This window comes from Sebastes umbrosus, chromosome 11 (genome assembly GCF_015220745.1).
Source record: "Sebastes umbrosus isolate fSebUmb1 chromosome 11, fSebUmb1.pri, whole genome shotgun sequence".
NCBI classification, from domain to species: domain Eukaryota; kingdom Metazoa; phylum Chordata; class Actinopteri; order Perciformes; family Sebastidae; genus Sebastes; species Sebastes umbrosus.
Window position 1 is genome coordinate 6,212,811 of NC_051279.1, and position 25,271 is coordinate 6,238,081.

General features: G+C 39.4%; 1 protein-coding gene across 2 annotated transcripts; it reads left to right on the forward strand.

Moving 5' to 3' along the window:
* The first annotated feature begins 1,715 nt into the window (after nt 1-1,715).
* On the forward strand, nt 1,716-23,950 carry LOC119497461 (retinoic acid receptor beta-like). Of its 2 annotated transcripts, none has more exons than XM_037785602.1 (8): nt 1,716-2,714; nt 8,473-8,627; nt 10,922-11,063; nt 15,052-15,215; nt 18,861-19,037; nt 20,551-20,755; nt 20,878-21,036; nt 22,489-23,950. In XM_037785602.1, exons 1-8 carry the CDS (start codon nt 2,513-2,515, stop codon nt 22,644-22,646), a joined length of 1,362 nt encoding a protein of 453 aa, XP_037641530.1. In that variant the 5' UTR covers nt 1,716-2,512; the 3' UTR covers nt 22,647-23,950. The 2 variants fall into 2 exon arrangements, with proteins under 2 accessions (XP_037641530.1, XP_037641529.1); XM_037785601.1 differs by having other exon boundaries at nt 2,513-2,714; nt 15,049-15,215.
* Nucleotides 23,951-25,271: the final 1,321 nt, after the last annotated feature.

Below are 25,271 nucleotides of genomic sequence, written 5' to 3' on the forward strand. Positions count from 1 at the left end.
AAAGGCCACATGGTTTCAATCATGAAATGCCAATACGGGGACATCAGTGTTAACCTGCTTTGCTTTGATGCCCTTTATTTAAAACAGGCAAGCGTCCTTTTATGGCGAACCATGAATCCAGAGCTAAAAGCCTGAATGTTCTCCAGCATAATGACACTAATCTTACTGCATTTGTGTGATTTTGGGGGGAGCAGGACGAACATTTCACTTATGTTTCGGAATAATTTGAATACCATCAACGTCCAGTGAAAACAATTGTTTGATTTTTTTGCTTACCCATTGGCTCATGAATGGATCCACTCTTTAGGAGCATTGCAACCACTGGGTCTTAATGAGGATTTTGACATGACATGATTTTCTATGAATAAACCATAGGCCTAATAGATTCTATGTTGCTCTATGTTTGATGATGGCTAAAGCCTGAGGATTGCATTGCATGTATCACTATTGTTGTGTATTATATCTTGCATATATTGTGTATTTTGTATATTCAATGTACTGCTTCGAACACAAGTGTTCTACATTAAGGCTAATCAAGTGATGTTCCTTGCTACCTGTAGTCGACTTGCCTTGAAGAAGGTCGCTGACCGAAAGCCTTAGCCTACTAAAAAGACTTTTACACAGATTTTCCTTTCCTTTAACTTTAAACTTAGGAAAACATTCAGTTTCTAGTTAGGTGAGAAGATAGATCGGTACCACTCTAATGTCATTGCGCTAAATAGGGAGCTTTAGAGCTGCAAAGCAATTAACTTAGCTTAACATAAAAACCAAAAGCAGCAAAACAATATGTCTATCAAACAACTCTAAAGCTTTTTTTTCTGAAATTCGGACATTTCTGTTTTTGTACAAACAAACAACATACCAAGCCTTATAGTGAGCTTTAGAACTTTTTCAACTTTGGACGGAGCCAGGCTAGTTATTTCCCTCTGTTTCCAGTCTTTATGCTAAGCTAAGCTAATAGCCTCCTATCTTTAGCTCCACACTTAAAAAGGAAGCGTGCCGATTCTACACATCAATCAGTACTCTGTTACTCAAAGTTACATTTAAAATTTAATTAAAGGTATATAGGTGATAATTAGCATATAAATATACTTAAAGGTCCCATATTGTAAAAAGTGTGATTTTCATGTATTTTATATCATAAAGCAGTGCTTTATAAATACTGTTAAACTATCAAAACGCTCAATATATGGAGAATTGCACACAGCCCGTATTCAGGAACAAGCCGTCCATTTGTGATGTCACAAATATACAATATTTAGACCCTTACACGGTTTTAAACGTAAACATTCTAAATGTGTCCCAGTTTATTTCCTGTTGCAGTGTATGTGAATGTCATCAGCTGACAGGAAGTAAACATGGACCCAAGCTGTTGCCTAGCAACACAATTCCATTGAACTGCACTAAAATGGAGCGTTTCAGACAGAGGGTAAATACAGATATATTCAGGCAGACAGTATGACGAAAATAAAGCTTTTTTTTAACATTACAGCATTTTTTTCTTTTCTTTTTTTATATATGTATATATATATATATATATATATATATATATATATTTTTTTTTCATTTTTTTTCTTTTGCTTCCTTTTTCTCATAACGAAATAAAATAAAATGAAATATGGATAAAACAAAATGGAGAGAAAATAAATTAAAGAACGAAAATAATAAATAAAGAAAAAAAATAAACAAATAAATAAATAAATAAATACATAAATAAGGAAAGAAAACTTTAAAAAGCCGTGCAGTACTAAAAGTGCAGGACTTTGAGTCATGTATTTATAGATACATTCCACCACCGATGAATTGCATTATGGGTAATGTAGTGCGCCAGCTTTTGCAGAAAAAATCTGCAATCTCTGGTTCTGCTGCATCAAATGTGATACTTTGTTAAAGTTAAACTTTGATCTACTTTTACAGTATTTATACTTTTACTTGAGTAAGCTATAACTGTTGCAGGACTTCTTCAGTCCTCGTTTCCAGCTGCTGCTGCTGCTGCTGCTGCTGCTGGTGATGATGTCAGACAGCGGCTGGGTCATGTGAAGGTCAGCAGCAGCAGCGGCAGCAGAGGAGGAGGAAGAGGAAGAGGAGGAGGTTCACTGGGAGTTCACTCGCATACATTAGGTAACACCATCGCTCGCGCTGACATAACTAGTATGAAGCAGGTTGAGTTGAGACATTCGTCAATAAAGAAGAGAGATAAGAGGAGGAAGAGAAGAAGTCCTGGCTGCATGGGACTATAACTTTGTTATGCAAAACAGCCTCCTGATCTGGATGTGTTTCACCGTCTCTTGCTGCAACATGCAAACACTTTGTGAGCGTCTGTGGGAGATCTAGCTGGGTCTGTTGTTGCAGAGCTCACACGCCCCTTTGAATGCAACACTGGGAAGGCATGCTTTGCTGTTGAAAAACACCAGTTTGCATTAAAACTGAAAACGGCTGAGAGAAAGCTGTGCACTTCTTGCTGTGGAGGATTTTTGCACATGCTGGATACAACATCTCCATCGCTGAGATCATGTTTGACTATCTGGAATTTCAAGCTTTCGGTCCTGGAGAGATCATGATGGACTTGTACACTTCTTCAACATCCAACCCTGCTGCATGCACGCTGCAGGAGCAGGACCAGGACCAGGAGCAGGAGCAGGAGCAGGACCTGGCAGCCTTCTTCCCAGAGCTGATCGAGGCGGACTGGCAGCAGCAGCACCGGTGCTCACAATGTAGGTTTGAAACATGATGTTAAAACAATTTGAATCAGTGATGTTTTTGGTGAAATATCGCTTATTATCAAAAATGTTAAATCAAGTAATTTTTTGCCAAAATCAGAAACCATTTTCAATCTGTGATTGACACCCTCCATCCTTACAGACCCTTAAAAATAAAATGGCTAAATAAAATGGTATCAGGTGAGTTTAGTCACTAAGACTTTAACCAGTAGGTCACTACTTTTTTAGTCATGCATCTACCACAGTAATTGAAAATCTGATGTTAAAACAATTTGAATCAGTGATGTTCATCATGGTGAAATATCAGCTTATTTATCAAAAACAGAAATCAATAATGTTAAATCAAGTCATTTATATTCACCAAAATCAGAAACCATTTTCAATCTGTGCTTTGACACCCTCCATCCTTATAGACCTTAAAAAGTAATTTATTGGCTAAATAAAATGGTATCAGGTGAGTTTAGTCACTAAGACTCTTTAACCAATAGGTCACTACTTTTTAGCCATGCATCTACTACAGTAATTAATGCATTTTTTAAGTGATATATCTGGCGGTAGTTTGGTATTTAAGTTAAAGGTTATAGGTGTTCAAATGTAACTTTATTTATCCTGAAGGAAATTATTGTGCAGCAGGTGCAGAACAAAGTAGGAAAAAAAATGCATATATAGAGAGTGAAAGTATAAAATATCAATAAGGTGCAGATCCAAACTATACACAATGCCAAAAAATAAAAACAGGTTAACTGTATTGATCATAAAATAAAAACATGTTAAGTAAGGATCATAAAATATAAACATATTAATTGTAAGGAACCGTCTTGGCTGGTTTCGTATACAGCTTAGATATGTATGATTAAGAACAATTTCCCCATTGGATTAACATTTCAAAACATTAGGGTGCACTGATAGGTAGGTAGATATTGATAATGTATACATACAGATAGAAATTGTTGTTATCTGCCCTGTTGTGACTTTATGGTTCGATCAATCAGTCAATCAAGCTTCATTTGTGTTGCACCTTTCATACAAGGTCTGCCATTCAAAGGGCTTTACAGATGACTGACAAGGTAATAATGAGATTGTGCAAAATGTAAACAGTTAAATAATTTGAGACTTAATGCACGTGCAAAAAATTATGAAAATTAATTAATATAACATCATAAGAAGGGGAGGACAAATGAAATAGATAAGAGTGAATAAATCGTTTTAGCAGGAATACAGTTAAACGAGTAAATAATGGACATAAACATAATTAAAATAAAATCCTAATCAAAATGTAGGCTAAAAGAGGTTTACTTTTAAAGATATCAACACACTCAGTTGACAAAAGGGTTGGTGCAAGATCATCAAGTGCTTAAAAAACAACACTAGATGTAATACAGCATATTCTATATTCATTTTGTATCGCTATCCACATTTCAGATTTGTTCAGCGACTGATATTCATTTGACCGAAGCTGCTTTCATTTTTACTGAAAGATTTGTCCTCTAATCACGTCTGAAGGATTTTACTTTCTAGAGTAACACTTCACTTTAACCCTCCAATACAACACTTTTAACACCAGTATACAAACATTTAATAAATGGTTTAATGTAGGCAGATATAAGTGTTTATCAGTGTATTTGTTAACTAACTATAACTCATGTGAGCAACACATAAGTAATGACAATATAGTAAAAACAATTGTAATAATATAAAATATGTCTTCACAGGAGAAATTATAACTAGTGACAAATACTGTACACTAATAAACACTTATAATGTCCACACAGCCGCGTACAACTACATTATAGTGTGTTACAACCCGTTTAGTAATAATGCTTATAAATGCCAAATAGGGGAGGTTAAAGTAAAAGTAAAACACTTTTATACTGTGTTTCTTTTCATCACAAGTTTCCTCTCGCAGGAGCTTTTGTTTCTAACAGAAGCAGCAGTAAACAGGGTGCTGTTCTCAGAGCAGTTCATGACAGTGTGGTGGTCTGTGTTTGGGACGGGGCCGGTCAGTTTGGGGTCACCGCGGGGTTCACCGGACGGTCACCGGCTCACGAGGTCAGAGGAGAGCCAGACTGTTGCCAGTGGTGGAAGAAGTACTCATTTCCTTTACTTAACTAGTAGTACAAGTACAACAAATAATAAAAAAAAAAGTTATTAAAAGTGAAAGTCCTGTATTCAAAAGGAAAAGTACTGAAGTATAACTAGCAAATTGTACCTGTTCTGCAGAAAAATAGCACCCTGTGACTGATAATATATTATTATATGTGACATTATTAGATTGTTTGATTTATTGAAAGAAGAAAAAAAGTTCTGCTCCACGAATGTGTATTCATTTATTGGACTTAACTCTAATCTTTTTGTGAAATATTTAATAGTTTTACCTCTCTGGGCCTCTTAAACTCACAGACTGTTGCTGCTTTTACGTCTCAAAACACAAAACGACTCACTGAAAGTATTTTGAACCAGGAATAAGCAAAAACAAGTAGTTTTTCTTTCAACAAACTATATTTATAGTTTTAAAAGTTCTAAGATAGAGAAATACCATTTTTGATTAAATAGATTCGTCGATTGAAAGAAAAATAATCGGCAACTGTTTTGCTAATCGATTAATCGTTTTGGTCCTCTTTCAAGTAGGGCTGCAACTAATGATTATTTTCATTGTTGATTATTTTCTCGATTAATCGATTAGTTGTTTGGTTTATAAAACATCAGCAAATTATGAGAAATGACAATCAGTGTTTCTCAAAGCCTAAGATGACGTCCTCAAATGTCTCGTTTTGTCCACAACTCAGAGATATTCAGTTTACTGTCAAAGAAGAGTAAAGAAACCAGAAAGTATTCACAGTTAAGAAGCTGGAATCAGACAATTTTGACTTTTTTTCTTTAAAAAAATACTTAAAAATACTCAAAAATCTTAATTGATTATCAGAGTAGTTGGCAATTAATTTAATAATTGGCAACTGATCGATTAGTTTAAAAAAACAATTCCCCAAAATTAGCTGATTCCAGCTTCTCAAATGTGAAGATTTGAAACTTTTCTTTGTCATAAATGACGGTAAATGAAATGTTTTTGGGTTTTGGATTGTTGGTTGGACAAAACAAGCAGTTTGCAGATGTTGCTTTGGGCTCTGGGAAATTATTATGAGCATGTTTCACTGCTTTTTGACATGTTATAGAATAAACAAATATACAAATCGAGAAAATAATTAGTTAATGATAAGTTTAATAGGTCTGCCACAGGAAATGCTTCTATTGTAGTTTGATTTAGGGATGTTGTATTTAGCTGGAAGCAAAATGAGGTTAATCACAAAAAAATAACCACTTTCTTAGTATCAGTAAAACCAAAAGTAACGTTTAGCAGCATCTAGCATCTACGAATAAGCATGTACATATATCCTTTCATTTGCAAGTTGTCTTTTGAACTTATCTCTTTATTTTTGAGGCTCCAAAATATTTAAAATCTTCTTAAATGTTTGGCTCACACAATGCATTGTCGCGTTCATCAAATAACACCACCTAAATTGGGATGGGGGTTTCTCCCTTCCCCCGACCAAATCACTTCCACGGCCCCACCACACACACTTTCTGTTCCCTCTCCCTCCCTCTCATCAGTCAGCTGGGCTTGTGGCATGCTCCTGCATTGTTTTGTGTTGGGAGAGCGCCGGGGCTGATGGGGGTGTCCTCGATTGACCCGCTGATTCCAGGTTCAATCAGAGGGCACGGGTTCGAGGGGATGTTGATGAGCAATTTTTCTCGTTTTGTCCCCCTTTTCAAAACGTCTTTCTTCGTTTTCTGTCAGCGGTGGAGCGGTGGAGGTGATCAGAGAGCCGGCGGGGAGGCTGAGCGAGCCCCACAGACCGGAGCAGGAGTGGTTTTGAAAGTGGGAGGGTGGACTGTTGTGAAATGATACATTCAACTGGAAAAAATGGAGATAAAAGCTTTGCTACAATAGGTGCAGCTGTGTGTATATTATGGAGAGGTAAATTCTGACACTTGGGCTGGTTTGTGGCTATAATGGGTCCAGCTTTCTCTGGAAAAGAGCAGCCACTCTCCTATTCATGACACAGTTTTTGCGTTTCACTCTATTGATTTGTTTTTTTTTAGTTCCTAAAGGACAAGTGCAGATATGTAACTCCACATTTTTATTCAGACAAACTGAGCAATATATGTGAGTACGTCTGGGAGGGGAGGCGTTTCTCTTGTTGCAGCCAGAGTCTGATAAAGGCTGATAAGATCGGTGTAGAGTTACATGAAAGTCCGGCCCAGTGAGAAGAGGACAGTGAAGCAATTCTCTGAGATCATTACTTGACTTTACTCCAAAGTCTCATAGCAACTTTATGAAATTGAACAGTCTGAGCATTTAGGAGTCTCTGACCTTTTGATTATGTCCATATGTTTGCATTATCTTCCTATGAATATTTTATTTAATAGAGGCAACTTCAACTAGATGTGTTATCTTGGCACAAAGCTTGCTTTGTAAGACAGAGTTTGAAAGACAGAAAGTCTAAAACTCCACGTGCAGCTCCTGGTGGCTGTAATCCATAATACAAACGTGATCATTGACCATCTATTGATGCTTTCGACCTAACATGCTTTGGATTAACGCTTGCTCAGCTGATTTATTTATTCATATTATGATCCGTTATCTATGATAATTATGATAATCTATTATTTTCGTTGCCTTTGTTCGATTTTTTTTTTCCTCAATAAGGTTAAATGAAATAAAGATATTCTTACAATCTGTATTTTGGCAAAATCTAAAGTTTCTCCTGAAGCATACAGGAAATGCCATGGGGCCTTTAAAAGGATGAACGTGCTCAGCAAAGTTCAATGAAATCTGCCAAATAGATTATGAGATATCTTGTGTGGGAAAGCTCTCTCGTGTCCAGAATGACATGGGTTCATCCTCTGGTAATGTACTCAGGGAATTTCATGACAACGTGATTTTAGATTCTTTGTATTTCTACTGTACAAGTGGATCTTTTGACCATAGACTGTATATAAGAAGTGGACGTAGTCACTGTGACGTCACCCATTGGTTTGTAGACTGCCGTTTTGATGCCTTCGTTTTGGCCGTTGCCATCTTGGTTTTTGCAACCAGAAATGACACGAGAGGGTGTCGCTAAGTACAACCGAACATGGAATAAGACATTTTTAGACGACCAAAATGTTACAATTAACTTTCATGAACTGAAAACACACTGTGAAAGGGTTAAAGTTGTTAGATAAAAACACAGACAACTCCCACACCGGACAACGCCAGTAGCAACCTGTCAATCACAAGGTAGCCACGGCCTAAAGCATACCCTGTTTTATGGTCTATTTGACTCTAAATGGGACCATCATTTACTAAATGAACATCATGCTGTATTGAAGAAGACTTGAAACTAGCGATTGAGACCATAAACTCATGTTTACAATGTTTACTGAGGTAATAAATCAAATGAGAAGTAGACTCATTTTCTCATAGACTTCTATACAATCAGACTTCTTTTTGCAACCAGAGGAGTCGCCCCCTGCTGGCTATTAGAAAGAATGCAAGTTTAAGTTACTTCCGCATTGGCTTCACTTTTCAGACCCGGAGGTTACCCACTGGTTTTGGCCTGATGTTGGTGCTAGAGGAAATTCTCTACAGGGTCACCAAACCATTAAATCAAGTGCTTAATCCGACTTCTGATTTATAAGTTACAGTATGTAACATTGTCCCTGTTGTGCTTGTTTCTGAGTGTTGATTGGATCTCATGTTGTGTGTTTGCAGCCGTTGGAAGCCAGAGCTCCAGCTCCAGCTCAGACGACTTGTTCGCCGGCCCAGCCTCCCCCCTGCCACCTCCTCGCACTTACAAGCCCTGTTTTGTGTGTCAAGACAAGTCGTCAGGATACCACTATGGCGTCAGCGCCTGCGAGGGCTGCAAGGTAACACATCAGGCCTGTTGTCCACTTCACAACATGCTTTAAAAAATCCCCTCTGTTATGCTCCAATAAAGCCATTAAAAATAATATTCTCATTTTGTAAATGTGTCTAAAAAAGGAAGACTTCTCATTTTGGGACGAAACCTTTTCATTTGCAATACATTTTTACAGCATGTTTTATTATGTTCAGTCACATTAGTCAGTTAATGATTGCTGTATTTGCTCAGAGAAAACACCAACATCACTACAGCGCCTGAACTTTGTCCTGATAAGCCAACATGTGTGTGGGCAACATGTCAATATGACAGTATCAGTAACTTCCTTCTAGACAACATAAACACACTCTTGTAAATAATCTGATTTGTGTAATTCCAGATGTTTCTACCCTTCAGTTTCTTTTCAACAAAATTCAAGTTTCAGTCCGTGACTTTTTTGTAGAGTCAAACTGAGTTTCTACTGAAAATCAAGCTATTTAAAGTAGGGATGTTACCATACCAGAAATAAATCCCATGTACTCCAACATACACTCCTATATAACCGTTTGCATACTGGTTTTGTGACTTTATTATTAATCCCTGATGATTCGCCTAAAGTTTCTCACCAAAAACTACATTTGAACACATCATAATTTACTTTTGCCCAATACTCATTTTACTGAATATATCTTGAACACATCATAATGTACTCAATGCAACCTCGGTACGTTAGCTGTTAGCTCCGTTATTTAGCCAAGCAAGACTGTGCTGGCCACCGTCTGCTAACAGCTAACGTTAACTAGATCTCCTCCTGCCGATTCCAACACAGATTTGTTGTTCACAATGTAGAATTAGGGAAATTTTCTATCGTCCACAGGACGACTGGCCCATGTTAGGCCTGATCCCCTGACCACAAATTAATTAATATCTTAATGCATAATACGTTTATACTAGGGCTGTCAATCGATTAAAATATTTATTCGCGATTAATCGCATGATTGTCAACGATTAATCGCGATTAATCACAAATGAATTGCTCAAAATGTACCTTTTAAAGGGAGATTTTTCAAGTATTTAATACTCTTATCAACATAGGAGTGAACAAATATATTGCTTTATGCAAATGTATGTATGTATTTAATATTGGACATCAGTTAACAACACAAAACAATGACAAATATTGTCCAGAAACCCTCACAGGTACTGCATTAAGCATGAAAAATATGCTCAAATCATAACATGGCAAACTGCAGCCCAACAGGCAACAACAGCTGTCAGTATGTCAGTGTGCTGACTTGACTATGACTTGTCCCAAACTGCATGTGATTATCATAAAGTGGGCATGTCTGTAAAGGGGAGACTCGTGGGTACCCATAGAACCCATTTTCATTCACATATCTGGAGGTCAGAGGTCAAGGGACCCCTTTGAAAATGGAAATGCCAGTTTTTCTTCGCCAAAATTTAGCGCAAGTTCGGAGCGTCATTTAACCTCCTCCGCATCAAGCTAGTATGACATGGTTGGTACCAATAGATTCTTCAGATTATAGATTCATATAATACCATTATCATCACTCTAGCTGTAAAAATGAGCCCGCTACAACCTCTGAAAGATTGATTGCGTTAATGCATTAAAGAAATTAGTGGCGTTAAAACAAATTATTAATGCATTAACTTTGACAGCCCTAGGTTATACAGGATTTTCTATTGCGTTCTGTCACATTAGTCAGTTATTGATTTGGAGAAGCTTAACAGTAATATCAATTTAATCTCTCCCAGTATTAGAGTAAATATACCTGTTTACATTGTCAAAACGATCGCAGGTTGGGTCTTGGGATTAAGGCAAGTTTATTTTCATACTGTAGTAACTTAGGATGTAGGATGTAGTGTCATGTAGGATTTGGTGGCATGGATGCAGATTGCAACCAACTGAACATCCTTACCATAATAACACTACTTTAAGAGCAATAGAAGTCAGACGGCGGTTGGTGGTACCACGGTTTTGGACTCTGCGGCTCACGTTACCTTCAGGTAACGTAAAAACATGAAAGGCTCTCTCTTGAACCAGTGTTTGGTTTGTCCATTCTGGGCTACTGTAGAAACATGGCGGACTCCTTGAAGAGGACCCGCTCCCAATGTAGATATGAAGGGCTCATTCTAAGCTAACGAAAACACAACGATTCTTAGTTTCAGGTGATTATACACTAATGAAAACATACTTGTTAATATTATATTCCATTTCTGATAATAGATCCCCTGAAATGTTACACACTGTTCCTTTAACTGATTAATATCTTCTCTTCACTCCCCCCGTTGTCTCTGCAGGGCTTCTTCCGCCGCAGCGTGCAGAAAAACATGGTGTACACCTGCCACCGAGACAGAAACTGCATCATCAACAAGATAACCAGGAACCGCTGTCAGTACTGTCGGCTCCAGAGGTGCTTCGCAGCGGGAATGTCCAAGGAGTGTAAGTGTCTGATCCACTCTGACTTAGCAGGAGTCCTCATGACACATCCTCCTCAACTCCCTCTGTTGTTGAATGCAGTGAATACATTTAGAGCAAATCATGACACCTTCAAGGAGAGATAGGGTAGATAGTAGATAGAGAACAATTGTAGATTGTAGATGGCATTGATCAGAGAGAGGAAGACATGAGAGGTGACTTAAAGGTCAGTGTCACAAATGTGAATTATCAACTCAGGTTGACCAGACTGTCCCGGTTTGCCCGGGACTGTCCCAGTTTCAAGCTGGGTGTCCCGAGTCCCCACAAATATCTGTACAACACTCTAATATCCCGTTTTTCAAGAGTGATGAACAAATTGTCCTGGTTTTCACCACAATTAAAATATTGATAAAAATATTATAACTAGAATGGCACTCGGAGATCGCAGACCTCCGCCAAAGTGCCCGAGTACGATTGCCCCCCCTCTCCGTGCAGCTTGCGTTGCAACAGCCACGTGTATTTTTGCTTATGTTGAGATCAGCTGTACGTAGCGGAGCATCGTAAAACACTTCATTCAAACTGCACAGAAACAACATAAAACTCGCCTAAACCGTCATCGTTGCTCTTTCCAACAATCACCAAGTGTGCTCTGGTCGAACTCAACTCTAATTTCTCAGAGTTAAATGTGAAAAAACGTAGAATCTACAGGTGCCACCCCCTCCCTCCACCCCCCGCTCTCTCTCTGTCCGTCTCTCTGCAGGCAGAAGGAAAGAGGCAGGGTGACACGTCATGAAAGCGTCATCAGTTACACTGCAAAAGTAATGTAGTAATGTTAGCAAGCTAGGCTAACTAGTGGAAAACTAACTTAAAGGGACAGTGTGTAGGATTTGGTAGCATCTAGTGGCGTGGTTGCAGATTGCAACCAACTGAGTACCCCTCCGCTCACTCCTCCCTTTCCAAGACTGCAGTAACGTGAGCCGCCGAGTGTAAAACCATGGTAACGCCGTTCACCTCGCTCAGAGGACATCCTTACCATAATAACACTACTTTAGGAGCAACGGAAGTCAGACGGCGACTGGCGGTACCACAAGCATGTCGGAGAACTACGGTGGCCTTCAGGTAACGTGAAAAAGTGAAATACTCTCTCTGGAGCCAGTGTTTAGTTTGTCCGTTCTGGGCTACTGTAGAAACATGGTGGACTCCGTGAAGATGACCCGCTCCCTATGTAGATATGAAGAGCTTATTCTAAGCTAACGAAAACACAACGATTCTTAGTTTCAGGTGATTATACACTAATGAAAACATTGTTATGAATATTATATTCCATTTCTGCTAATAGATCACCCCAAATGTTACACGCTGTTCCTTTAACAGCATGAGGGGTCCTCCCAGATGTTTTTTGAGGGGTAAATTGACAGCGGGCCTTGATGTCAGTCAAACGTGGTCATGGGAAATGACTCCCAAAACGTCCTGATTAATCAAGATATTCCATAGACCTAGATTTGCGGATGAAAAATGCTTTGAGCATTTCATCCCAACTATACTATAACTGAAACTATTTGCATGTTCAGACAAAACTAAGTGTTAAGAGGTTATGATTTCACTGGAATAACCTTTTGGCATATTCATTTTCAAATGACTCGTTGAGAATTTAACTCGACCTCGTACTCGACCTAGATCACAGAGTGTGTGTTATGTGCAGGAGGGCAGCGATGGGACAGCAGTGAAGGATCCACCCATCCACATGTTCTCATTGTTGCTGCTCCACACACATTACGTAAATACATCACATGTAGCCGACAGGTGGACGCTGGATGTAAAAGCTCACTGGCCGCTTCAGTCAGTCGCTGTGTAATACGATCTCACTCGGAGTGTTTACACAATGATGACTGAATGTAGGGCACCCAGAGATGACGAGGAGGAGGAGGAGGAGGAGGAGGAGAAGGAGAAGGAGGAGGATGAGGGATGTGGCGAGGAAGGCAGAAACGGGGGTGTTGCATAATACCGAGCTCCTCTGACATGTGTGTAGCTGCCTGAGCCAAGTGAGTGGGATGCACTGAAACGTGGTGACACCGTTACTGAAGTGATTATGAAAGGCTAACCTGGTTAGGCTGCGTTAGCCTGCTTCACATGCTCCCCGGAGTCACAGTTAATCCACACAGCTTACTGCCACCTGATTACATCGGAAACTATTTCCTACCAGAGAAAGAGCCTCTACTGTAAACTCAATTTTTAGAGGATTCGAGAACCACCATTGTAATTCCATTCACCTCCATTGTATTGGGATGGAGGTTGAGTCTGAGTGACTGGCCTCTGAATCTCAGTATAAAACCAAAACTGCACTACATGACCAAAAAATATGTGGAGACTCCTGTCCACATACTTTTCTGTATTTTTGGTCTGTTCTCCCTGGCTGCTAAGGTTTACTAGTATGCTGGTATAAAGCAATTAAATATAACTTACAGTAACTTTACTCTGTAAAACAGTATGGATTTAAACGTTTAGCAGTGAATTCTCCTCACTTTTTATGTAAGGGAATATAAACTATAATCATACTGCAGATATTGTGCCATTATTTTCCTTTCTCCAGAAGAGGATAAAAACACTTTTTTGTGGAAACTGTATCCTTTGACCCTGTTCAGACCTGGTATTAAGATGCGTCCGGTAAGTGATCGGATTACAAGTGGACAGCTTTAAGTACGTCTGTTCACACACCTGGCAGTTCGTCTAGACATGCATCTTCAGTGGCCACTTGTGATCCGATCTCGCTTCCCCGCCCCATATGCAAATAAACACGTAGTAAACACGTGGCTAATACAGCAGACGTTGTGCCGTAATAGTACATGAATATCAGCAGTAATATCCTACATATACGTGAATTCTGGTACATTGTATTAACATCAGAATAAAAGGTTATTGTACCGGCGGTCCCCGGTGACCTCCGCGCCGCCGGCACCGCTGCCTTTGCCAGACAACAGCTGGGTACATAGCTCCAGAGAGCCGGGGAGGACAGAGAACAGGCGGGCGGGTGGGTGTCAGCTCTGCGCAAAGCAGCGGAACAAAAACAGCGACACATCTCCGACAGTATGATGATAATGCATTTAGCATGCGTAGTCTGATAGTCTGTACATATGTAGCCTATAAACAAGATATATTTTAATAAAATACAGTTGTACCAACAGGATACAGTAGAGCACCGTTTGAATGCTGACAGGCGCCCGTGTCTGCCTGTTTATTCACCTGAGGGGCGTGGTGATCCCGCGGATATCCCAGCTGGACATCAGATGAGTAGGCGGTCCTTAATGTGCCCCAGGACGCATTCGCGTACACACTGCTAAAAGAATGTGATCACATGTGGCCCAGACCACCTCTGAATGTGGTCTGAAAGATCCGATCTCAATGCGTCTTTAGTGTGTTCACACCTGTACTTAGAGCTGTCCACTTGTGATCAGATCACTGAGGACGCATGTTAATACCAGGTGTGAACAGGGCCTGAGAGCTGCCGTTGCTACGACAAGGTTGATACAAGACCTCATCGCATTGTTAATGTACCGTTAGCGATTTAAATCGTCTGTCCTTCAACAACATTAAACATTTTTGCCCTTGGAACTGTCACAAGTCAAACCAAATACCAAGGACATACTGTATATGTGTACATACAGTATAGACTGTATATATAGATGGACAACACGTCTCCACTTCCTCCCACTGTACAGAAGTGAAGCCAAAATATGCCGGATGCGGGAGCTGCCATTTGGATATTTCGATGTCATTTGGAGCCAGCTCCGTTAGCACCACGGTAGCTGTTTGGCTAGAAAGACAACACATGCCATTCACAATGTCAATGTGAAACAACATACTAATTAAATTCAGGAAAGAATAAATCAAAGTGCCAAAAGTTTCAGAGTTTTAAATCAAATACCATCGTTTGAACTGTTTGTATTTTTTTAGTATTATTATATTAGTTATTTCCTAAACATCTTCTAACCTGCGTCATTCTTTTCCTCAGCAGTGAGAAATGACCGGAACAGCAGGAAGGGGAAGAAGGAGGCGGTGAAGATGACCATCATGGAGACGTACGAGCTGACGGCGGAGCTCGGCCTGATAGTGGAGAAGATCTGCAGAGCTCACAGAGAGACCTTCCCCGCTCTTTGCCAGCTGGGAAAATACACCACAGTGAGTCACAACATGAGAGCTGACTGTTAGAATAATATATTCCTCCACAGAGAGAAAAAATAATCTGCAGAGAGAAATAGATCAAAGCGTTCCTTTCATAAATTTAAACAGATATTTCCGCTGTGGCTGCCAACAGGAGATAAAACATAACAGGAAATATACACGGAAGTGGCTAAATTGTCCCAAAACTTGCCATATTATTCTTATTTTAAACATTGCTTTGTAAAGGTCTTTTCAGACCAAACGCTGATAATTCAAACGAATGAATCACATGTGAATTTAAAAATTTGAATCCATCTATCTCTATGAGCTTATTCACAGTAAATCTGAAACTTTCATATTTCGTAGTGCATTTCGTACGCCAATAAAAACAAGCCAACCAATAAACAAATTACTTTTTCCTCACGCGATCAATAGATTTTCTCAGACGTCAGTTTCACGATTCTGTTCATACCGTCACACAACAATATGGATAATGATCGATTGATCCATTTGGTATCCCAAAATAGTTTCCTCTTTGAAAAACAAAATAAAGATTATAAAGACGAACGAACATAAAGTGAACATCTGGGGAAGTAGAGCAGTTGAACTTGCTAGACAACCGTTCATTTTCTCAAGTGCATTAGCTGACGTTATGCTGTGGACATTATACGTGTCAGAAATGACATGTAGTCGCTGTGAAAGGTATTTAGGCCTACTGTAATACCTGACCATATAGAGTGGAAGCATATGAGCTCACTGTCTTTCCTTTAGAAATCAACTGAGCCCCGGAGGAGTTATAAGCTAACCATTAATATTATAGGCCATGTATCACATATAATAAACACATTTAGACTCTCAGCCCAGTCATGAATGATGAAAACCAGTTTCAATGAAGCTCAGCATTTACACTCTTTACATTAACATGCTTCTTTGGGTGTGACTGTGATCCGTAGCAAGAAAATATTTAAGATACCCGGCGGCGGTGCATTTAAAGCACTTACACGTTGTTATTATCCACTGTTTGAAATCATAAATGTAATCTTTGAACATAACATTAAACAGGGAAAGAACAGCAGAGCTGGAATGATAACAAATCAATTTATGTGGGATAACGTCATTAATAATAATTAAATAATATATAATTATAATATAAATAATAATATAATTATTAAATTGGATATATAATTATTCAAATTGGAAACATATGTACTCAGCAGATCAGTATGCAAATTATATTCAAGTTCACATTCTGTAGTATTTATTTACACCAGAGGAAACTGACTTGGAGAAATCTGTCACAACTAAACACCAGTAATTTCAAGACATCTTTTAACCAGTATTCATTAACACTTTATTCTGTGGGGCTGAATAATTTCCCAGGAAGTTTCATGAAAAAGAACAATATCATTTGGTGGATTTAGTCCGTTGAGATTATAAGAAGTTGATTTCCAGATTTCCTTGAAATAGTTGCTCCATATAAACCCAAGTAAAAATAAATAAGTTATATGCTTTGCCTCCCTGTAGACAAATTTCAAATTTTTGCATGTTCAGCTGCACTGATTAAAGACGCTAGTAGGGGTGTCGCGATATATACCGGTATTGACGATCACTGTGATATTCAAAAAATTAAATATTGATGTCTTGTTAATAATAATAACACATATGATAATATTGTGTCAATAATCCAGCGCCTCCTAAATCATTTTATATATACAGTTATGTTTACAGACTCTCTCTCCGTCTCCCTACATTCTCAAAAAAGAGACAAAACGCACAACAAACAAAGTTAAAGATCAAATTTTCTAAACATATCGTGATAATATCGTTATCGTTCTTTTGGCCACAATAATCCTGTGGTGAAAATCTGATATTGTGATAACCCTAGACACTAGTAATTGATCAGAATTAATTAATTGTAAAAGGCCTTGTTTTTATTCGCTTACTGTAATGCCTATTTCTCGCCTCAGATGTTTTCAGAAACATCTTGTAGTGTACTGTTTAGCTGTATAAAAATAACTTATTTTAATATATATGTACTGCAATCCTACCTACTGCAGCTTTAAGAGACAAGTTGTGTTTGCCCTTATTTACCTAAAGACTTGTTTGGTCTCATGCAAGTTTAAAGGCAGAAAACATAGGTTGAGGGAATGGAAATCTATAAAAATAGCAGCTGCACCTGATCTATCCGTCTGTGCCAACATACTTTTAGGTCATAATTACTGATGTCACCGCAGGTGGAGGAAAAGTAGGGCAGTTTGTTTCTCAACAACAGTAAACAGAACATCCAAAAAGAACACTATGTTCGTTTACACAGTGACACACAAACAGGAATAACTTCTCATGACAAAAGCCAGAAACTCCCTGGCATTGCACAATACGATGTCCAACTGTAATCTAACTGATGCAATGTTCTCAGGGTGTGCCATGTTCACAACTACATGAATGTTTCTCACCTCACATGCTTGTGGTTTGCCATTTCAGCAGACTTGAGCGATTCCCGATTCCCGGAGGCGTGAGTGAAATTAGAATGTACAGACAGCAAACACGTGTTGTTCTGTTTAAGAAAGTATAAATTCCTGCTTAAATGAAATGCCTCTAAAAGGACATGCTTGGCAACATTGAGACCTCAAGGGATAGGGAGGATTTCAAAACCAAGTATGGGGTCTGGGCATCCTCTCCCAGAAAAATAAAAAAGATTTTATTTTTTTATTTATTTTCAGACTTTGTTTCCTGCAGTCTGGTGACTTTTAAAGAATGGAAATAGTAAAATGATTGTGCATTTTGTGCAATTGTGCAAAAATGCAACAACATTTTTATCTTAAATACTTTCAATTTTACTTTTAATTCTCAGGAAAGAATGCAGAATAATTTGCCCCTCTGGTGTGAATCTCTGGCATAAACTTAATATTCATCTGTTTTCATTCATTTTTATTTCCGTATTTTGAGTATTTCTTTCACTTAGTAGCCTGCTATCAATTCCTCTCTCCATCTCTCACTAACTGAAGGCCCTTTCAGACACCGCTGCGCTTTGAAACCCATTATTTCAAACAGCATAAGTCGCACAACAACGTCTTTTTGCTGCATCGTGCAAAGCCCAACTTTTGGAGCTGCACGCTGTGATTGAGCACAGCTCAAACAGCGTTGTGTCACGAGCAGCTCTCTCCTGCCAGGAAATAACATTTGGTGTAGTTGTAATGTTGTCAGAGTGGAAACAGTTGTGTTTACACATAGGGCTGCACAATTCATTTAAATTTTATCGAAATCGCATTGTGGCCTACTGCATTTTTCAAAGCGCAGGAGGCGCAATATCTGTTGAAGGTGGAATGTGTGCCAAAATACTATTTTAAATTTCATATTGTTGTGCTGCAGAAATGTCCTGGTCTACATGTCATATTTCAACTCATTGTTTTGGTTTTATGGCTCGTGATTTTACGGTTTTGGTTCACTCTCAATGCTCTCATTGACCCGACTAAAAATCCCCTCAAGGCTACCAAACAGCTGACAGACAGAGTTGGCAACCAGCTAGTAAAAATTGTGAAGCATTTCTGTCTTTTTAACGTCTTTAACGATGCTTTCTGAATCTTGCATCTTCCCTGAGACAAGAACCTTAAACATATCTTTAACAACAACAAACATCTTCTCCGTCTTTTCTCCTCCATCCAGAACTCCAGCTCAGACCACAGGATCCAGCTGGATCTCGGGCTGTGGGACAAATTCAGCGAGCTCGCCACCAAGTGCATCATCAAGGTGGTGGAGTTCGCCAAGCGAGTGCCGGGTTTCACCGGCCTGACCATCGCTGACCAGATTACTCTGCTCAAAACCGCCTGCCTGGACATCCTGGTACGTCTGTGTGTTTCTTAAAATAACTTTCTACTTCAACGAATTGTCGTAGAAACTTTGTGACGATGACGTATAGTTAGCTATACGTAGTTTTATTTTACCTGCACCCACACAAGACCTTCTTAACCTGAATTACACTTAAAGCTGGCGTCGGGAACATCGGGGAAACCAGCAAGAGTGAACCAGATTTTGAAAGTATCCAACCGAAATACCGAGCCCAGTGTTGCCAACTCTTTTCCAATGAAAGTACCTAGCAGCACTGGCTGCTCACTAGCTCCAAAAGTCCCCAAATCTAGCAAGAAAGTTGCCAACACTGACAGTCAGGCCTCCCTTCAAAGCCACTCCCCTAAAATTTCATTCGGGCCGAATGAAATGATTGGACGGGTTTATTACAGTCCTGCGACAGCCACAGATGCATGATTTCTTTGGCCCAAACATTTGATTTATTGATTGCTTTCGGGATGTAATGAGAATTTAAATTAATATAACAAAAACAGTTTCTAAAAAGCATTACCAACCCTAGCTTCTTCTGTGGATCTCGAATCACGCTCTCTGCATCAGTAGACGGTAGACAGCTGCTGAGGTCCAGCTGGACTCCAACCGGACTTACAGTTACATTCTATGTAACTTCTAGCAAAGTGCATTGCAATATTTTTAAGTTATAACTTACAATTACATCTTATGTAATTACTTGTGTTTTGATATTTGACTTTTTTTTTTTTGCACTATTCTTTGTTCAGTGTGAGTCAATAATGATATTTGGGGAAAAAACAAGTCTGATGAGTTCTGCTGGTACAGATTGACAGATTTTGTGATCGTGTTTATACTGCTGGCAGGCTTTTAATGTGAAACAGATGGGGGAAGTATGACTAGCAAAGAGCAGCAATGGGAAATTATCAAAGAAAACAAGTGCAGATCAGAAAACAGGAAGGCGTCTCATAGAATATTCTTATATTAAACAGTTTATTTATTAAACAATGGAAATGGAAATACGTCCGATACTGCCTAAAATTCAGGATTGGTTATCGGCGAGTACGCCAGTATATGCACTGATCGGATACCATAATTTATTAACCCAGAAAAAAAATCCACTTGTTTAACCAGATTATTTTATATTTTATAATTTTTCATATTATTAATTTATGTTCTTTGTAACTGACAAACTGAATAATAAAAGATTCAGGTATCGGAATCGGTATCAGGAAGGACAACCTGTTTGATAAAATGTGTATTTTTTCATGATGCCGTCTGGTGGGTGGAGCATCGCAGGCTGAAATTCACATGCTGATTTAATTTACTTTGAATTCTGGCAAAAATAAAATGTACAAAATGATGAGATGCAGAGGCACAGTCATACGAATATGACGTCCAGCTTGACTAGAGCCAACACAGAATGTCTTTTTTTCGTTTTTTGTTTTTTTTTTGGGCATTTTCGCCTTAATTTGTCAGATGACACATCAAATCTGTTTTTCTTCTGTCCTCCTCTTCCTCGCTCTATTCGTCTTCCATCCAGATCCTGAGGATTTGCACTCGCTACACTCCTGACCAGGACACCATGACCTTCTCCGACGGGCTGACCCTGACCCGCACTCAAATCCACAACGCCGGCTTCGGACCGCTGACGGATCAGGTCTTCACATTTGCCGGCCAGCTGCTGCCGCTGCAGATGGACGACACGGAGAGCGGCCTCCTCAGCGCCATCTGTCTCGTCTCTGGAGGTACTGAAGCTCAGAAGAAAATGCAAAACACATTTTTGTAGTTTGGAGGAAAAAAGTCATACATGTAAGCTGTCAACTATCCCTGTTAACATGCTAAATATTCACTTCTATCTGTCTGATAGACCGACAGGACCTAGAGGAGCCGTCTAAAGTGGAGGTGCTGCAGGAGCCGCTGCTGGAGGCGCTGAAGATCTACTCCCGCAAGCGGCGGCCCAGCATGCCCCTCATGTTCCCCAAAGCCCTCATGAAAATCACTGACCTGCGCAGCATCAGTGCCAAAGGTCAGAAAGCAATGCCCTGCAACAACAAACACAAGGCTTTCATCCAGGAGACCAATGTTCGTGTCCCGTGCGTCACGTTAAAATCAGCTGATCGTTCATGTCCCGTGTTCACAACGTTCTGTGTCTTTTCCACTGAACAAACGTAGTCGTTTTAAGCTTAAGTTTTAAGTTTTCCTAAACCTAACAAAGTGGTTTTATTACCTAAACCGAAGCATGTGTTTTTGTTTACTTCACAACACTAAGCACGTGTTGACTGCGACCAAAAAGTGACGCCGAGGGGCTAAGTTGAACTGCGCCTCGCCTGGAAAGTAGACGAGCTGCGGTCAAGTTGGACAGTTTCCAGTCGTTGCCAGCAGCCTTCAAAGAATTTACAGGAAGTCACAGGAAAAGTGACATCCTGTTACATGGAAAGTGCATTGGATTCTATCCTTTAGTATTTTGAGGTCCGCCTTGTAAAGCGCTTTGTACTGGGCACTCATAAGTGATACATAAATAACTCATTATTATAATTATTATTATTATCAACCACACAAGATATGTGTGTGTGAAACCTTCATTGCACAACATGAGACTAATCATAACCACAATTGCTGCTTTGTACCTGTTATGTAATTCCCACAGATACGTCACAAAACCGAACACCGTTGTGTCTGGGTTCATAACGTCATCCGGAGGTGTATTCACTATCTACTTTAGGAGGCCACAGCGGTATGAACCCAAAATAAACAGATTCTGTCGTGATTTAAATGAAATAAACGGATGAAAAACGGATGTCGAAATAACTCCATAATGCTGCAGATTTGTAAAAAATCGGAATTCATGTTTTGTCGGGTCTGTCCTCAAGACGACAAGGAAACAACTTTTGAAATGCTTGTTTTCTGAATGGAGTTCTGATCGATCAGTGCCAGGATATGCTAACGTTGTAGCTGCTCCATCAACACTCAACATAACATCATCTAGGCATAAATACGGCAGCAACGTTATTGTTTATTCCAAATACAGTCTACGTTTTATACACATACATTTATACACAGAGAGTTTCGTCCGGTCTCTGTACAAATATCAGGTTCTGTCGTAGCTCTGGGTGTCCACGGATGGACGTCAACGTCAGTGCCGACAGGAGGAGAATCTCAATGCTGATAGGCTTTTCGCGTCAGGCGAATTTCTCGCTCGAGTTGAAATATTTCACCTGACAAGAATTCTGCATATTCGCATCATTTGCGTCACCAATTGCGTCACCAGTTGCGTCTGCTTCGCCGTCTATCCACATCTTTGCCTTGACTTTGTGTGCAATTGCGCCGCGCGAAAAGCTCACTTTGCGTTTAGTTTTGAACACAGCATAAGATCTGTGATGGGAGGTGGTAACCCTGCTGCTGCACATTATCTAATAAAGACAAAAACTGACAGGAATGTGTGCTTGCTAAAAAAAAACCACCATGTCCATTTCCACAGGAGCTGAGAGGGTGGTGACTCTGAAGATGGAGATCCCGGGCTCCATGCCCCCTCTGATCGAGGAGATGCTGGAGGATCTGCAGAACCTGGAGAAACACTCCGAGGAGGCAAACACCAGCCAGGACACACACACAACACCGACTCCTCACAGCACATGAACTTCTCTGACTTCTTACTCTGAAGTCGCTCAAAGAACGTTGGGCTCCCGTCTTCCCTCCCAGAGAAAACGCTAACAATACAAACTACAGATGCAGTGCAGAGGGTTACTAGTGTCTTACCTCAGTTGTCAAAGACGCCGCTGTGTTTGAGAAGAGATTCAGTTGTTACACTAACGACTACGCCGATGAACGAAGAGCTAACTTCTGCTTCAAAGCGCAAAAAAGAAAATGATGCAGTAATGTTTTGATTTGTATCACATTTCATTTTTAACCCCTCCTGGCAGACACCTCATAACCACTGGGAATCACACAGGTTTCTACTGTATTTATATTTGCATGGATTAATTTTTACCTCTTTAAATAACAATGACTTTAGCATTAGCGTAGCAAAGTTAGTAAACATATGGATAATTTATTGATTTCCATATGTGTAAAAAGAAAGCTCTGGACTAACTGTTTGAACATATTTGGAGAAAAAAAAATGATTTATCTGCACAAAAGGGAAATATAAAAGCTCATACTCATAAAGGTGAATGTTCATAACTGGCATTAACAGAGTTCACAAACATATGTAACTAAGTTTATACGGGAAAATAGGAAAGAAAACTGCGTACATGCCATGGACACTACTTTTTTTGTTCCACCGTGGCATGTTTTTTGAGAACACTATAAAAATAATGCACTCATCTCACAACTCAGAGTTCAGACACAAATAAAATGAAATGGTGGAGGGTAAATGTAGAGCACTGGATAGTAAACGGAGTGATTTTGGACACAGCCTAAAGGCCTTTACACACCGGGGGGCGTGACGAATGCATGACACGAAAATGCAAATATTTCAAAACTATTCATACCGGCAGCGATGCAAGTTTGCGACAGTTGCAACACTTCTTCAATAAAAGGTTAGAATAGATTTGCGCAGGTAGAGGACCAACTACCAGGATCCTATTGAGCCAGAGCAGCGTCTGTCTGAGATAAATTGGATCTGGTCTGCGCTGCCTTTGTCAAGGTTGAATGGAGTAATAAAGTTTGCCGTCTTGGTTCGGACAACGTAGCCTCCATGTTGTTGTACACTATAGTGTATGTATTGAATATGTCCGTTCCACAAAACGTGATTGGTTGAAGCCTTTATTCGCGGTGCAAGCGGTGCAAGCGGTGCAAGCGGTGCAAGCGGTGCAAATCAACCTTGTTCCGAAAAAAATGACGTCGCTTTTTCGCTGCGTAATATTTGCGTTCTGCGTGAAAGTACTCGTGACAAAAACAACAATTCGAAAAAATATATTGATGTGCGATTTAATCACACAAAAAAAACCCGCCCTCAATAAGTAAAGGCTTTGAGAACACTGGTTGCCTGGGAAACTCACAGTGACTCCAGGAAGTCACTGCATCCAATCAAGAAATAGTTCCCCGCACGTAACACCCCACAAAACCACAAATTGTTGTTTTTACACTCGGTTTTCTATGGATCAAATAAACAAAGAGCAAACATAACATGTTAATTAGTAATTTGTTGCATCTGGACTGAGCTAGGCTAGCTGTTTCCCCCTGTTTCCAGTCTTTATGCTAAGCTAAGCAAACCGTCTGCTGGCTCCAGCTTTATATCTACCGTGCAGACATACATGAGAGAGGTATCCATCCACTCTCAGCAAGAATACGAATAAACGTATTTCCACAAATGTGAAACTCCTCCTTCCAGAGCTCGTTGTTCAAACTCTTTCTGGAGCAGTTTTACAGCTAGAGATCTGCTCGATTGTTTTGCAGTATCAAATGTAATTACACTTTAAGTAAGCTAATTCACAACTTTATTGTTTCACACATATTCTAAATGCAAAGTTTTAATCCCAGATGGCATATTTGCAGTTACTGATAGGCCTGGATGTTGTTCGAAATGTTTGCGTTTCAGTATTAATAATGAAAAGATCTTTTTTTTTTTTTGTATAATTATGTTTTCTACAAACTTTTGTTTTTCCTTTTAACAAAATAAGCCAGATTTTTAAATGCATCAGTGTTTGATATTGTTTTTATCACAGATAAGCCGTACATACATTTTTCCTAAATAAAATACTTTGTACTGTAGAAATAATACTAATTAAAACAAAGAAAACGTGCAACAGTGAGAAAAATGATTATTGGAAAAGTGGTCTAATGTTTAAGAAAACAACAAGCTACACATGCAGAGGCATTATCTCGTTGTTGGCGAAGCAAATGGTATTATACTGTATATAAAATCAGAAACTTAAATGAGATTTGTGCCTCAAGAAATGTACATTCCATTTAACAGAAGGATGTTTTTAAGTGTATAAAATATGTAACAAAGCATCAGCCTGTGTACTGTAAGAGCTCATGTGCCTATACTCGAAATGTGCCAACATCTTCCATATTTTGTGAATTTTACATATTTTGCCAATTTAACCTGGAACATTTCATCACATTTCATATGTTTTTTGTTGGTCTATTAAAGTCTTGTGTACTGGATTTCCTTTTGCTGTTTCATGTTTCCACTGAAGATGCCGCTTTTTGACATTTCTGGGGCGACGCAGTAGTTTCATGTTTCATGTTGTGGAGCTGTGAGGTTGTTTGAGGTCAGCTCATCTTCTCTCCAAAGCCTGGTCCACACTGACCTCC